The sequence below is a fragment of the Thalassophryne amazonica genome, chromosome 10 (assembly GCF_902500255.1).
Source record: "Thalassophryne amazonica chromosome 10, fThaAma1.1, whole genome shotgun sequence".
Taxonomy (NCBI): Eukaryota; Metazoa; Chordata; class Actinopteri; order Batrachoidiformes; family Batrachoididae; genus Thalassophryne; species Thalassophryne amazonica.
The window spans coordinates 116822493-116838654 of record NC_047112.1 but is presented as its reverse complement, the minus strand read 5'-3'; the positions used below and the strand labels follow the sequence as shown (position 1 = coordinate 116838654).

The 16162-nt window shown below is 42.5% G+C and overlaps 1 protein-coding gene across 1 annotated transcript in view; it reads left to right on the top strand.

Annotated features, from left to right (window-relative positions):
* The window catches only part of szt2 (SZT2 subunit of KICSTOR complex), a 701839-nt gene that overhangs the window by 10841 nt on the left and 674836 nt on the right, over positions 1-16162 (top strand). Inside the window, 2 exon segments of the mRNA XM_034179252.1 lie at positions 10198-10323; positions 12219-12392. Of these exon segments, the coding sequence (XP_034035143.1) occupies positions 10198-10323; positions 12219-12392 (300 nt within the window).

Below are 16162 nucleotides of genomic sequence, written 5' to 3'. Positions count from 1 at the left end.
GGTCTGAACCGTATGCCCGCCGTTGACAACATTATTGCGAACCTGGTTGTGGCTCCAGCTGATGTGTTGTGTGGCTGGGGTGCCTGGCTGGCTTTTGTTTCTGTCTTCTGTTTTTCCTTCCAGGTGGCATGCGTTCAGGACTGAGTGGCTGATGTGTGGCTGAGTTGTTAGGACCTCACCCTGATCACCTGAGGCTGGTCATGTGCAGCTCGTCAGGACTCACAGCTGTGGTGCATCTGTATGGATTGGGGCATGGTTGCATTTAAGTCTGGAGTACACAGTGTGTATTTGCCAGAGACTCGACCTTGTGACCAGACGGGTGAGATCGACGTTTGGAGAACCATCTCATCTTTATGGACGCAGAGACCATACCAGGTTTGATGCCATGGTCTGTGAAAGAGGAGGGGGTGAGGTCTCACGCTCGTCAGCACACTTCCTGAGGTACTTTAGGTTTTGTGACTAACATGAGTACAGTCAGTAGATGTGGTGTCCCTCACACCTTATTATATTGAGCTGTTATGTTAGTCGTTTAATCAGCTTCCACTGCAGTGGAGAATTAAACTGGGTGTTCCATGCCTGCAGGGTGGGAAGCTGATTGGTGATTAAGCCAGGAAGTGTTTGCTGATTATGTACACCTTTGAGTGGTCTCTCTGTGTGTGGAGTGGTGGACTCACATTATGGTTTCTTCTTTCACAAACTCGGTTGGTCGCGGCCACCTGGGGGGTGTCGGCGGGGTCCTTGGGTCCGAACCGTTTGTGCTGCTGGGAGCGCACCGTTTTTCCACCTCGCCAGACCGCGCACTTATTTGTTATTAATTGAGCACTCACTGTTATGTTATTAAATTCTGTTATCCTTTGAACCGTGCTCTGCTTATTTTATGCTGGGTCCTTCAAACGCTGGTTCGGTGCTCCGACCGCGTCCGACACATAACATGATGCTGCTCGGCCGGATGCCCGCTGCCCATGTCCTCAGTGTAGGGTCACTGATGACCTCCTCACCAAAAGCTGTGACATAGCTGCTCGCATTGGTCGCCTAGGCAACTCACTGTCCCATTTAGCCCTTGCCCTCTCAAAGTCTTTGAGGGAGGCAGAGGTTGATGATGCTACGCAAAGTCTTAGTGATGCCTCACTCCAAACCTTTGCTTATATGTCCAGAGAGCTTGGCAGACTGATGTCAACCCTTACGTCTAGTGATGACTAGACGTCAGGTGTCCCCCTGTCCGAATCCTGCAGAGGCACACTCCGTTCGCTGCCGGTTCTTCCAGGCCAAGTATTTGGACCTGCGGCCCAACAAACTTTGGAGCGTGCTGTTGAGGCTAGTAAATCTCGGCAACAGTTTGTTGACCTACACCGGTCTTCCAGACCTCAGCCAGTCAGACGTGCTACAGCTTTTCACTCTACATCCAGGCTTCTGCCGACTCCCAGAGCTGCACGTGCTTTTGCAGTTGAGGGCCAGCTCTCCCAGCGGCCTGCCTTTCGGGAGCCTACGGGCAGACCCCCGAGAACTGAACGGTTTCACAGAGCTTCCAGTAATCGTGCCCAGAGGTCCTCAGGGATGCGAGGCAGAGGTGGTCGGGTGTGACTGCCAATGTTTGGCCGCTAGCTGTTTTTCACAAAATCAGCTCAGCCACTGGGAGGCTCAAGTTCAAGACCCATGGGTCCTTTCAACCTTGTTCGAAGGTTACAGAATTCAGTTCAGATGTCGTCCTCCAAAGTTCAGTGGGGTGAGGATGACTGTTGTCTCTGACTCGGTGCAGTCTGACGCCCTACAACGGGAGATTTTGGAACTCCTGGAGAAGGGGGCCATAGAGCCAGTTCACAGTTCAGACCAGCTCAGGGGGTTCTACAACCCCTGGAAAAAATGATGGAATCACCAGCCTCGGAGGATGTTCATTTAGTTGTTTAATTTTGTAGAAAAAAAGCAGATCACAGACATGACACAAAACTAAAGTCATTTCAAATGGCAACTTTCTGGCTTTAAGAAACACTATAAGAAATCAGGAAAAATAATTGTGGCAGTCAGTAACGGTTACTTTTTTAGACCAAGCAGAGGGAAAAAAATATGGAATCACTCAATTCTGAGGAAAAAATTATGGAATCACCCTGTAAATTTTCATCCCCAAAACTAACACCTGCATCAAATTAAAATAATAAAAATTAAAAGAGGGTAAATCATCACGCAATGTTGCAAAATATGTTGGTTGAGGAACAAATGGGAGGAAACTGGAGTCAACGTCTGTGACCGAATGGTAAGAAACTGCCTAAAGGAAATGGGATTTACATACAGAAAAGCTAAACAAAAGCCATCATTAACACCTAAACAGAAAAAAACAAGGTTACAATGGGCTAAGGAAAAGCAATCGTGGACTGTGGATGACTGGATGAAAGTCATATTCAGTGATGAATCTCGAATCTGCATTGGGCAAGGTGATGATGCTGGAACTTTTGTTTGGTGCTGTTCCAATGAGATTTATAAAGATGACTGTCTGAAGAGAACATGTAAATTTCCACAGTCATTGATGATATGGGGCTGCATGTCAGGTAAAGGCACTGGGGAGATGGCTGTCATTACATCATCAATAAATGCACAAGTTTATGTTGATATTTTGGACACTTTTCTTATCCCATCAATTGAAAGGATGTTTGGGGATGATGAAATATTTTTTTAAGATGATAATGCATCTTGCCATAGAGCAAAAACTGTGAAAACATTCCTTGCAAAAAGACACATAGGGTCAATGTCATGGCCTGCAAATAGTCCAGATCTTAATCCAATTGAAAATCTTTGGTGGAAGTTGAAGAAATTGGTCCATGACAAGGCTCCAACCTGCAAAGCTGATCTGGCAACAGCAATCAGAGAAAGTTGGAGCCAGATTGATGAAGAGTACTGTTTGTCACTCATTAAGTCCATGGCTCAGAGACTGCAAGCTGTTATAAAAGCCAGAGGTGGTGCAACAAAATACTAGTGATGTGTTGGAGCGTTCTTTTGTTTTTCATCATTCCATAATTTTTTCCTCAGAATTGAGTGATTCTGAGGATCAGATATTTTATCACACATTTTTTTCCCTCTGCTTGGTCTAAAAAAAGTATCTGTTACTGACTGCCACAATTTTTTTTTTCCTGATTTCTTATAGTGTTTCTTAAAGCCAGAAAGTTGCCATTTGAAATGACTTTAGTTTTGTGTCATGTCTGTGATCTGCTTTTTTTCTACAAATTAAACAACTGAATGAACATCCTCCGAGGCCGGTGATTCCATAATTTTTGCCAGGGGTTGTATTCAATTTACTTCCTTGTTCCAAAGAAGGATGGCGGCTTTCGTCCTATCCTCGATCTCCGACGTCTGAATCGTTATATCAAAGTGCTGCAGTTTCACATGCTCCGCACAGTAGATGTCCTTCAAACTATCACACCAGGAGACTGGTTCACAAGTGTCGACTTAAGACGCCTATTTCCATGTGCCAGTGGTGCCTCATCACAGGCAGTTTCTCCGCTTTGCTTTCGAAGGTCAGGCATTCCAGTTTAGGGTGCTTCCTTTCGGCCTCTCTCTCGCCCCTTGTACATTTACCAGATGTATGGCTGCAGCACTAGCCCCACTGCAAGCTCTTGGATTAAGAATCCTACCCTACTTAGACGATTGGCTTGTCTGCGCTCCGACTCAGGAGCAGGCGCACAATGACACAGCTCTTCTACTGAACTATGTCTCATTTAGGACTCACAGTGAACTTTGCAAAGAGTTCTCTTGTTCCCAGTCAATAAACGACCTTCATCGGCATTGCCATCAACTCCCTGACTATGACTGCATCGCCATCCCCGCAGAGAGTGGACGATGTAATTCGTCTCGTCTCACACATTCAACGGGCTGTGACGCTGCCTTTTGGTTTGCTGCTCCGGTTGATGGGCAAATTGACTGCAATGTCGCTAGTGGTACCTTTGGGACTTCTGATCTTACGTCCCCTACAGATTTGGATCAACAACCTAGGCCTCAACTCAAAGTTGCATCAGCACAGGCTTGTACGACTCTCCAACCAGTGCCTTCTGCACCTCAAACCCTGGGGGAACGTGGACTTCATCTGCAAGGGTGTCCCTCTAGGCTCCGTTCCTTCTCGCCGAGAGGTGGTTGTTACAGATGCATCACTCAAAGGTTGGGGGGCCGTATGGAACCACAGGATGGTGAGGGGTGTCTGGAGTCCTCAGGAGAGACTCCAACACATAAACGTGCTGGAGCTTCGCGCTGTGTGACTGGCTCTCAAGCGTTGCCCTGTGCCTATTCTCCTCAAATATTTACAAGAACTGCTGGAGAAAGGACTTTCTGTCGCTACCTTGAAGGTTTATGTTGCAATCTCTGCCCGGCACGTCTACGTTGATGGCCGGTCAGTGGGTTCACACCTCTTAGTGTGTCGTTTTTTGAAAGGTACTCTACGTTTGCAGCCTCCAAGGCTTGCACGCGTACCTTCATGGGACCTTCCTCTAGTCCTGGAGGGTTTATGCTTATCTCCTTTCGAACCAGTTGAAAGTGCTGATCTTAAATGGGTGACAGTGAAGACTGCCTTTCTACTTGCAGTGTCTTCGGCTAAGCGGGTGGGAGAGCTCCATGCCCTATCAGTTGCTGGGGACTGTTTGCGATGGAATTCTGACAGATCTGGGGTTACGCTGTGGCCTAATCCGTCCTTTTTACCCAAGAGAATTTCAACTTTTCATGTTAACTACCCAGTTTCCTTGGCTGTGTATGTCCCGCATTCTGATCCAGGATTATCTGTTTCAGGTTCCCTGTGTCCTGTCCGAATGTTGAAGCAGTACATTAGTGTGACTGCCGGGATCCGGAAAACGGATGCCCTGTTTGTGTGTTACGGTGATCACAAAAGAGGCTGTGCTGTCTCAAAGCAGCGACTCTTGCATTGGGTTGTTGATGCCATTTTACAAGTATACAGGTCCAGAGGTCTTCAGCCTCCTAAGGTTACGTGCCATTCCACCAGAGGGGTGTCCACCTCCTGGACTGCACTGAGAGGTGACCCTTTAAGTGATATTTGTGCTGCTGCTACGTGGGCTTCGTCCTGTACCTTCGCCCACTATTACAGACTGAATGTGGCCGCTCCTCCTGCGGTGACTTCAGCGGTGTTGTCTGCCTCCACTCCCCACTGCTGATGCGAGGTGAGTGTGACTCTTCGTGACCTTGTTGGTATTAAGTCATCCAGGTGCTAAAGCACTGCCCTCTGGCTGTCAGGAGGAATGAAATAGAACGAGAGTTACGAATGTAACTACGGTTCTATTAATTCTGGATGACCGCCAGAGTTGCTTGTCACTCAGAGTCTTGCGAGTTCATTCCAAAAAGAAGCGAGCGCTGGGTGCGTCTGGTATATAAAGACAATCAGTGACGTCACCCAGGTCACAGCCATCAGAACCACACGTGTAGAGAAAGTACAGAGAGTAAAGGCAGCCCCAAGGGTTTTTTTTTTTTGTCTTTTTTAACATGTTCTCTCGTGTTAAAATCCTCTCTGCTCCACGCTCGCTGTCTTAAGTGCACTGATGGTTCACAGCAGAACGTAATGTCTCGTGCCTCCGTTCAGGAATCTCACTCCCTCCCTCGTAGTCTGTAGCGAGTTGACTCTGCGTGCGCGCACGCACGCACACACACACACACACACACCTCCTTCCCTAAACTACCCATTTTAAACAGCTTTGAATAAGGGTGAGGAGCTGCAGCAGTGTGCTCTTTGAGCGTGTGATTTTACTGCATTGTGTACACGGTATAAAAACAATCTTGCATGATTGATACTTTGGGAACAATGGAACACAGCAGGAATCATAAATTGGTGTCGGGTAATGTTGTATTGTGAGGGTTTAGCTTCCAGTCACATTGAGTACCGTTGATTTGCCCTGACTTGTGTTGAAACTACTTCCTTTCTGCGTCCTGTGCTCGACGCAGAAATAAATTAAATGTTAAATTTTTGGCATCCGAGTCACTTCGTCCTTTGCCTCTGTCATGTTGTTGTGGGGTTGAGCTACATCATCTTGGCACCAGGTTGCATCCACGTGGTGTTGTCATGACGCCGCACGATGCAACTCGAAGGTGGGCTGGTGTGAAAAGGGCTTAAGTCTTCAATGGCCCAGTCACTCACATGGCAAACGATGATTCCTGAACGAAGGGGAAAAAAACACAAAGTCACAATTCGTAGAAAAAATGAGCTTTAACTTTTCCCATCACTGAATAGCCTGCGAATCAAGAGTGCAAAAAGGACGAAAGAGGAACAAAACAAAACTGAAGCTAATGCTCCACCTTTAAATGAAATGCGCCTGGAGCCACTGCTGGAGCAGTGTGTGTCTGCATCTCTGCATTCCAGGACTCTGCCCTGGGACGGAGCTCAGCTGCAAACAGAAGCACGTGATCCGACCCACTGTGGAAATCTGTGCGCACGTCGGTGGATCCACCACCTGCTCTGGTTCCTCGTCCAGAACAAAAGAGGGATCATCTCCTTCATCATCAGAATCCTCGCTGTCTGATGACATGCTGCGCGCTCCGTCTCGCTCCAATTTAAAAAAACAAAAAACAAAACAAAAAAAAAAACAAAAAAAAAAGCTGGTGTGCCGTGGTGACTGCTCTATCACTGAGTTTCCACCAGCTGATCACTGAGCAGCTGATCCACAACGTGAATTCTGTCTTCCAGAACAGCTCTTTATATAATCATCTGAATCAAATACCTGTTGCCACATGGACATAAGGGCTGGATTGTCATTCCTACACTCATTATATTTCATAAAAAATGAGAAGCACACGCAGGAGGCGATCACCGCTGCTGCCATTGCTACGTTCAAGTAGCATAAAACCTAAGCAAAAACCTAAGTTACAAAACCTAAGCAAACGATTAAAAAAACGTCAAGAATGACAGAAAAACGAAATATGGATGAACTTAGGTTTTCGTTCAAATTTTTCAACAGTTTAAAAATTCTGACAAAGCCCCAGCACTGCTTTGGCATCATGTGGCATTCACTGTGATTTCCTGACCGCAAAAGGACCATTGGACAGCCCCGGTGCCTGTGTAAAAGTGGATTTTAACGATTTTCTTTATAATGACTTAAATGTTTAATTAACATGTTAAATGAGTCGCTAGTTTGGGTTCTAGACCCTCACTGCTCTTAAGGAAGGACTTTATAATGTTCGCATGAAATGGTCATGTTTGAATCTCTCTTAGTTTGTCTTCTCACCAGGGACCACTTAGCCCTACGTATCCCGAGCAGCAAGGTTTTAGGCAGCGAGCCGTCCTGCCGTCATTTGGGTGGTCAGTTTTTGAAAAGACTGCTGAGAAAGCAGGCAGCTTGTTTAAAGCTGCGATCTCTGTGTGTGTGTGTGTGTGGGCTAGCTGCGAGGGGTGGGCATATGAGCTGCTTCAGTCACTGCGTGGAGGGAGCACACGGAGAGCACAGAGTGAAACATGTTAAGAAAACAAACTAAACTGTGTCTCTGCCTTTATTTGTCTCTGGACTGTTCTGACGGTTTGTCCTGTTCACTCCGTGTGCACGTGTCGGTGACAGTTAGACTGGAATTATGAGATGAAATAAATTTGTCAAAATTCCTTTTTGGAAGTGTATCAGATATATTTTCTGTCTAACTAATTACATGGAAATAGATTTATTGGCGTGGAAGGGGAGAGCAGTGGCGGTTCTTCAATTAATTACTCCCTGGGCCAGACCCCCTTCCAGCCCAACCCCCCCAAAAACCCACAACATTTTGCACAAACAGACATTTTTTATTATTTTTATATCATTATTACATTATTTTATGCTTTATTAATCTGTCTTTCAGGGAGGAACAATTAGCTCTTTATTAATGTGCATATTTGTCTCAACATTTAGCAAAATATGAAACTTGATATTTGTAAATATTCGGCTAAATGTGTACTTTGCATTAAGTAATCTGAAAAAGGTTTAGGTTTGACAGAAATGTGACACTCCAGTGTTTTCTTTTTTCCCTAGTTTTTGGTCTTCATCTGTGGGCCAAAAGAAAATTTAAACTGAAATGTTACCAGCATTCCCATGTCAATGAAATCAAATGTGATTATTTTTCTCTATTAAATAAACCAGTTAATTATGAAGATAAGCCTTACTTTAAATGTCATTATTTTTATTAGTAGTATTATCATTATTATTACTACTTTGTCAGTCTTTGGCTTCCTCTGTAAAATTGACCATGGATTTTAGCATCCTTAAAGTATATAAAACATAAAGAGTAGGTGTCATGCAGGATATTTTTTTAGGGGGGTGCATTTTACGGCAAGCCAGTTTGCCACGAAATGCACCCCCTCCTATCTCCCTCCTGGAAGGTGTCACATTGATGAAATTTGCTGTATTTATCAATATCTGTGCTATGAATGTACTCTTAAAAGCATTCCACACTGGGACGAACAGAAGGATATTTTTTTAGGGGGGTGCATTTTACGGCAAGCCAGCCTGCCACGAAATGCACCCCCTCCTATCTCCCCCCCTGGAAGGTGTCACGTTGATGACATTTGCTGTATCTATCAATATCTGTGCTATGAATGTACTCTTAAAAGCATTTCATGGTAAGACTAATAGAAGGATATTTTTTAGGGGGGTGCATTTTACGGCAAGCCATTTTTCCATGAAATGCATCCCCTCCTATCTCCCCCCTGGAAGGTGTCATGTTGATGAAATTTGCTGTATCTATCAATATCTGTGCTATGAATGTACTCTTAAAAGCATTTCATGGTAAGACTAATGGAAGGATATTTTTTAGGGGGGTGCATTTTACGGCAAGCCATTTTTCCACGAAATGCATCCCCTCCTATCTCCCCTCTGGAAGGTGCCGCGTTGATGAAATTTGCTATATCTGTCAATATCTGTGCTATGAATGTACTCTTAAAAGCATTTCATGCTAAGACTAACAGAAGGATATTTTTAGGGGGGTGCATTTTACGGCAAGCCATTTTTCCACAAAATGCATCCCCTCCTATCTCCCCCCTGGAAGGTGCCGCGTTGATGAAATTTGCTATATCTGTCAATATCTGTGCTATGAATGTACTCTTAAAAGCATTTCATGGTAAGACTAATAGAAGGATATTTTTAGGGGGGTGCATTTTACGGCAAGCCATTTTTCCACGAAATGCATCCCCTCCTATCTCCCCTCTGGAAGGTGCCGCGTTGATGAAATTTGCTATATCTGTCAATATCTGTGCTATGAATGTACTCTTAAAAGCATTTCATGCTAAGACTAACAGAAGGATATTTTTAGGGGGGTGCATTTTACGGCAAGCCATTTTTCCACGAAATGCATCCCCTCCTATCTCCCCCCTGGAAGGTGTCATGTTGATGAAATTTGCTGTATCTATCAATATCTGTGCTATGAATGCACGCATGCAACGCATAGGTGCCTGAGTGTTGAGGACACCAGTAGCTGGAGAAGACCAAGGGGATGCCCATGTTTTTCCTGAGTGTAGCAGATAGGTGGTTATTTTAAGAGATGTGGTGATGGACCAGTTGTCTTCCTGGGTGGTTGCCATCCAGGACCAAAGCTGGTTCCTTGGTGCCGTAGCATTGGTGCCACCAAGGCGTGGCACCAGTGCATGCTCCCAGCCTTGATTTGACTTATCCTACTAGGAGTATCAACTCCTGTTAGTGCCCCTTTACCATGTTAAAGTGACCCATAGAGAATGAATGAATAATTTGTTCAGTCTGAACTTCAAATTTGCTTTTACTCTAAAATGGCCATTATTTAATGTAGCCATCCTTGATGTTTTTTAAAGTATCTGTTCAGGCATTGTTTCACCAGTGGTACTATTTAGAAAGTATCTTCTCTGTCTCAAAAAACCCCCAGCGATATTCAAACAGACTTATCGTATCATCTGAGCTCAAACCCAACTATCTTCAGTGTTTAGCCAAATCAAACTGTTATTGCAAGGGGAGAGGAAAAGTAAAAAAAAACCAAAAAAAACCAAAGAAACAAACCTTTGATAATTGAAAATCTGTAAAAAAAATTTCACATTATTATTGACTTATCTCAACTGTTAGGTCAAATGAAACAGAGGTGGGAAAAATGAGTTTGAATATATGCAGCCAAAGTGTGTGTGTGTGTGTGTGTGTGTGTGTGTGTGTGTGTGTGTGTGTGTGTGTGTGTGTGTGTGGTTGGTTTGTTGTGGGGTGGTGAAGCTCTGGACAGCCCACTTTGATGACCGCGTCTCACCATCAGGTGGAGGAGGCTGACCAGATCTACCTGTTGATGAAGGAGCAGTACCGGATTTCTCGGAATGTGCGTTTGGCATGGTTCCTTGGTAAACTTAACCAAGCTATCTGGCCAGCATCAAAGCCCGAATTGGTGGGTTAATCATCTTTGTGTTTCATGCCCTGTGGCGTTTGTGTGTCAGTGTGCATTGAGAAGCTTTGTAGATACTTTATTTTTTAAGTTACAAGTTTCTACAGTTTCAAAGATATACTGATTTAATCTGCAAGTATTTCATGTAAGAGAACATGTTAATGCAAATAATGTGTGAATTTACAACCCCTGGCAAAAATTATGGAATCACCGGCCTCAGAGGATGTTCATTCAGTTGTTTAATTTTGTAGAAAAAAAGCAGATCACAGACATGACACAAAACTAAAGTCATTTCAAAAGGCAACTTTCTGGCTTTAAGAAACACTATAAGAAATCAGGAAAAATAATTGTGGCATAAGAAATCAAGAAAAATAATTGTGGCAGTCAGTAATGGTTACTTTTTTAGACCAAGCAGAGGGAAAAAAATGGAATCACTCAATTCTGAGGAAAGAATTATGGAATCATGAAAAACAAAAGAACGCTCCAACACAGCTTGCAGTCTCTGAGGCATGGACTTAATGAGTGACAAACAGTACTCTTCATCAATCTGACTCCAACTTTCTCTGATTGCTGTTGCCAGATCAGCTTTGCAGGTTGGAGCCTTGTCATGGACCATTTTCTTCAACTTCCACCAAAGATTTTCAATTGGATTAAGATCCGGACTATTTGCAGGCCATGACATTGACCCTGTGTGTCTTTTTGCAAGGAATGTTTTCACAGTTTTTGCTCTATGGCAAGATGCATTATCATCTTGAAAAATGATTTCATCATCCCCAAACATCCTTTCAATTGATGGGATAAGAAAAGTGTCCAAAATATCAATGTAAACTTGTGCATTTATTGATGATGTAATGACAGCCATCTCCCCAGTGCCTTTACCTGACATGCAGCCCCATATCATCAATGACTGTGGAAATTTACATGTTCTCTTCAGACAGTCATCTTTATAAATCTCATTGGAACAGCACCAAACAAAAGTTCCAGCATCATCACCTTGCCCAATGCAGATTCGAGATTCATCACTGAATATGACTTTCATCCAGTCATCCACAGTCCACGATTGCTTTTCCTTAGCCCATTGTAACCTTGTTTTTTTCTGTTTAGGTGTTAATGATGGCTTTTGTTTAGCTTTTCTGTATGTAAATCCCATTTCCTTTAGGCAGTTTCTTACCATTCGGTCACAGACGTTGACTCCAGTTTCCTCCCATTCGTTCCTCATTTGTTTTGTTGTGCATTTTCGATTTTTGAGACATATTGCTTTAAGTTTTCTGTCTTGACGCTTTGACGTCTTCCTTGGTCTACCAGTATGTTTGCCTTTAACAACCTTCCCATGTTGTTTGTATTTGGTCCAGAGTTTAGACACAGCTGACTGTAAACAACCAACGTGATGATTTACCCTCTTTTAAGAGTTTGATAATCCTCTCCTTTGTTTCAATTGACATCTCTCATGTTGGAGCCATGATTCATGTCAGTCCACTTGGTGCAACAGCTCTCCAAGGTGTGATCACTTCTTTTTAGATGCAGACTAACGAGCAGATCTGATTTGATGCAGGTGTTAGTTTTGGGGCTGAAAATTTACAGGGTGATTCCATAATTTATTCCTCAGAATTGAGTGAGTCCTTATTTTTTCCCTCTGCTTGGTCTAAAAAAGTAACTGTTACTGACTGCCACAATTATTTTTTTCTGATTTCTTATAGTGTTTCTTAAAGCCAGAAAGTTGCCATTTGAAATGACTTTAGTTCTGTGTCATGTCTGTGATCTGCTTTTTTTCTACAAAATTAAACAACTGAATGAACGTCCTCAGAGGCTGGTGATTCCATAATTATTGCCAGGGGTCGTAATTAATGTTGTGAATCATGAGTTGGTGGTCTCTTACTGGAATCTGACTTTGTTTGCAGCTGAACTCGGTGAATGAGTTGGACTTGCTGAGCGTCTTACCAAAGGGATGGCAGCCAGACTTCTCTCAGAGTCTGTACCCTTACATGTTGATGCCATCCACGCGGGCCACCTTCCTGGCTCGGAGGTACTGCTTCATTATTGAGCTGGACCTCAGTCCTTCAACGGGAATTGTGGTAAGAATGAATTCAGGCCATTACACCTGAAACACACTGCAAGTGTTGTGTGCATGTTTCACCAGACACATGCAGGGTTCCCCAGAAATTTGTAGTATAGCGGTGCTGTTGGCAGTTATTGCCCGAGGTTGTACGATGCGCAACACCTTGGGTGATAAGCTGTATCTGGGGCAAGCCCTGTTTTAACTAATTTTGAGTGGTTTTAGATGCACTGAAAGCAAGAATAGTAGACAAAAAAATGACATTTCTATTGTAATATTTGTAATATTAAAGTTCTTTTTTGCATGTTTCTGTCAAAGTCTAAGTTAATAAAATAAATAATGTTGAAAAGGTTAAGAAAACATAAATATTTGGTGGACATAGCATTTGCTGTCTTCTTCAAAAATGACACTGTACCTTTAATCGAATGAGTTTTTTTGTTATGTTGACAGTTTAGTTTTTTTATTTCTTTAACATTTTTGAGTGGGATTGCATTACTTTTTTTTAACAATATAATGTCTAATTATCTTATTTGAAAAAGAGCTAAACCTGGACTGATTTAATTGTCAAACCTGCTCTTTCAGTGCGTGTTTGCCAGGAATATCAGTAGTTTGACACACTTCCTCAATATCAACCAGTTCTCCCATGCTGGTGCATGCAGTAAGTACCCTCCTCAGATCCCCCATAGCCGGTGCACAATTCCGAACAGCTGTTTGTCAGAGTTGAGCCTGTTGCTTGAGAATAACTCAAATTATTGCAGAGAATAGCCACACAAACACTGAATTTCTTTCCTGATCAGGGAGAGCCAGCATGACCCCTCGTCACTGTCCGTCAGTCAGCTTTGAAGGGCCCACCCACTGTGCTCCTGAATTTATTTACACACAGATATATTACAAAACAATATACAAGGCACAGCTGCGTTTCTTCAGTCAATTCATATTTGTATCACTTTGCACCTGGAAGGCACCCTGTGGTCTTGCTCAGACAGATAGTAATTGTTCTTCAAACATTACAGCGCCAGCCTCGAACTAGTGTACAGGCTGTGTTATTCTCTGCTCAAGGCCGAAATATTAATCTGTGTTCAGCAAAAACATAGCTCTAGCAAAACAGTCTGTGCATTCATTAAGCAAAAGAACAAATGTTACTTTTCTCATGGGAGCAGTTGTAATGATGACTCAACAGTTCAGTGTATGTATATTCCTGTTTTAACATTGAGTGATTATTTAGAAGAATAATGGTGCATGAACTCTTACACATGTATATATGGAAAATAGAGAACAGAATCAAAAACAACATCAAAGGCAGTTCATCAGAGTAAAGGCTTTAACAATCAAAGTAAAGACAAAGACATTAATATTTAATAATAATATTGACAATATATAGAAAACTCTATCATTATTCCCCCCTGTTTATTGAATTTAATGTCTACATTCTCAACATCGTCACTGTAGAAACGTCAGTAAACTTACAGTGTATCTAACCATCATTTTGCCCCGTTTGGATGGGGTGACATGATTCAGCATCCAATAGCAATAACGCAATATAGTAACGGGCCAGTAATAAGCCAGTAACTGTGGTGGAAATCATCCGTTGAGCCATTGATCAAGCAAGAGGACAAATCACAATACTTAGTAAGCTAGTTACCCCAGAACATTTAATAGTAAGAATTTAAAGGAAGCACATTCATCATACAACACAATTCAACGTATTCCATCAGATACACATCCGTCGAATACCATTTCTTTGTATAAATATTGAAAATGATTGATATTTGGACATCGTTGGAGTTTCTCAGGTAGCTTATTCCAATTTTTTTTTTTTTTTTTTTTGGCCACAAATAGAGACACAGAAGCATTTCCTGGTCATCCTTGCGCCCGCAATTTTTAAAACGATAAAAACCCCTTAAATTATATATTCCTTCTCATTGCATAAAATATCCTTGAATTCTGAGAGGTACTTGCTTAATTTTTTTTTTACTTTATACATCAGTCGAACAGTCTTAAATGAAATCATGTCACGGAGTTTAAAATCTGTGATGTAATAAACAGTGGATTGGTATGATCCCGATAACCTGCATTATAAATTATTCTTAATGCCCTTTTTTGAAGGTTGAATGATGGTTGTACTGTAGTTTTGTAGGTATTGCCCCATACTTGCACCAAGTCAAGTAAGGTGCAATCAATGTGCAATACAGCGTATGTAATTTATCATCAAGAATGTGCTTTGCCGTGCTTAATATTGCCGTACTTTTTGATACTTTCTTTTGACTATGTTGAATATGTGCTTTCCAGTTAATCCTGTCATCGATGACCACACCTGACGACTTGTTCTCTTTGACAAGTTCCATATTTACCCCCTGTATGTTTAACTGTATTCGTCCACCTTTTTTATGGTTTCCAAATAACATTATTTTAGTTTTTAGACCAATTTAGTGACAGTTTGTTCATATCGAACCATCTCTTCAACTTTATAATTTCTGATCCCAGATCATGTAGTAATTGTTGCAAATTATCCCCTGAACATAACATCTGCAAGGAAGACTGCTCTAAACCGATCCGAGACGTCACATAAATCATTGATATACAATATGAATAACTTTGGTGCCAACACAGAACCCAGAGGAACTCCACAAACGATGTCCAGATATGAAGAACAGCAGTCCCCAAGTTTAACAAACTGTTTCCGGTTTTGTAAATAGCTTTTAATACAATTCAAAGCCATTTCTCTGATCCCATAAAGCTCCATCTTTTGAAATATGCTGTGATTGATTGTGTCAAAAGTCTTTTTTTTTATGTCTACAAATAATCCTATCGCTATTTTCCTTTGGCCCACATGTTTATTAATCTCTTCTATTGCATCTAAATCCATATTGACTATCATTAAGCAAGTTGTGTTGTTCAATAAATTTATCCAATGTGTTATTGTAAAGTTTTTCCAATATCTTTGAAAATTGTGACACTAGAAAGACACAGGCCTATGGTTAGTAAAAAGATGCTTGTCACCAGATTTGATTAAAGGTATCACTTTCTTCTGGTCTGAATTGTAACATGGTTCATATATTGTTTCATACCACCACACAGTAAACGCCACAATCACAGCAATAATCATCAAAATCAGCATCAGGGTGCGAAGTTTGCATCCTGCTCTGGCAGCAAAGCTCTCCATGGGCTTAGGGGCTGAAGGTGACAGTTCAGTCTCTGTTCAGTTCAGCAAGGGACTGAGGGAATCTGGAACTTTTTTTATGTTATTTCCCTTCAGCTGTAGTGCATAAATCTGTACTATCATCAGTATGTGTAAGGCATGCTGCAAGTGGAATTAAAATAACGTGTCATGTACTCTGTCCTGTGCCCTGTTCTTGACGTTTTCTTCAAACAGGTGCACAGGAATAGAACAGGATTGTCTTGTCTGTCTCCCATCCTCAAAGATGCAGTTTCGTCTGCTTCCTTCTCCTGGTCTGGTCATGTCAGTGCTGTATTTCAAGCTTGTAGTACGTCTGCTTCTGATCCTGGTTCAAGTTGACAGGTGTCTCCTCGGTCACAGCTGGTTACTCGTCTGCTTCAGGACCCTGGTATCTGCTTCAACCTCTGGTTTGTGTCTTTGTTCACTCCCGATCACTCTCTGACTCTGTTATGACGCACTTCCAGCCGTTGCTGGGCCTATAGGCCATCAGCCGACACTGGTACACGTCGTTCCCCTTGTCTTTTTCGGGATCTGTCAGGTATCTTTGTCTTTTGCAGTGGGATAGATGCATCCAAGATGACCTCTCTGCAATTTTCACGGCAGTGGGGGTG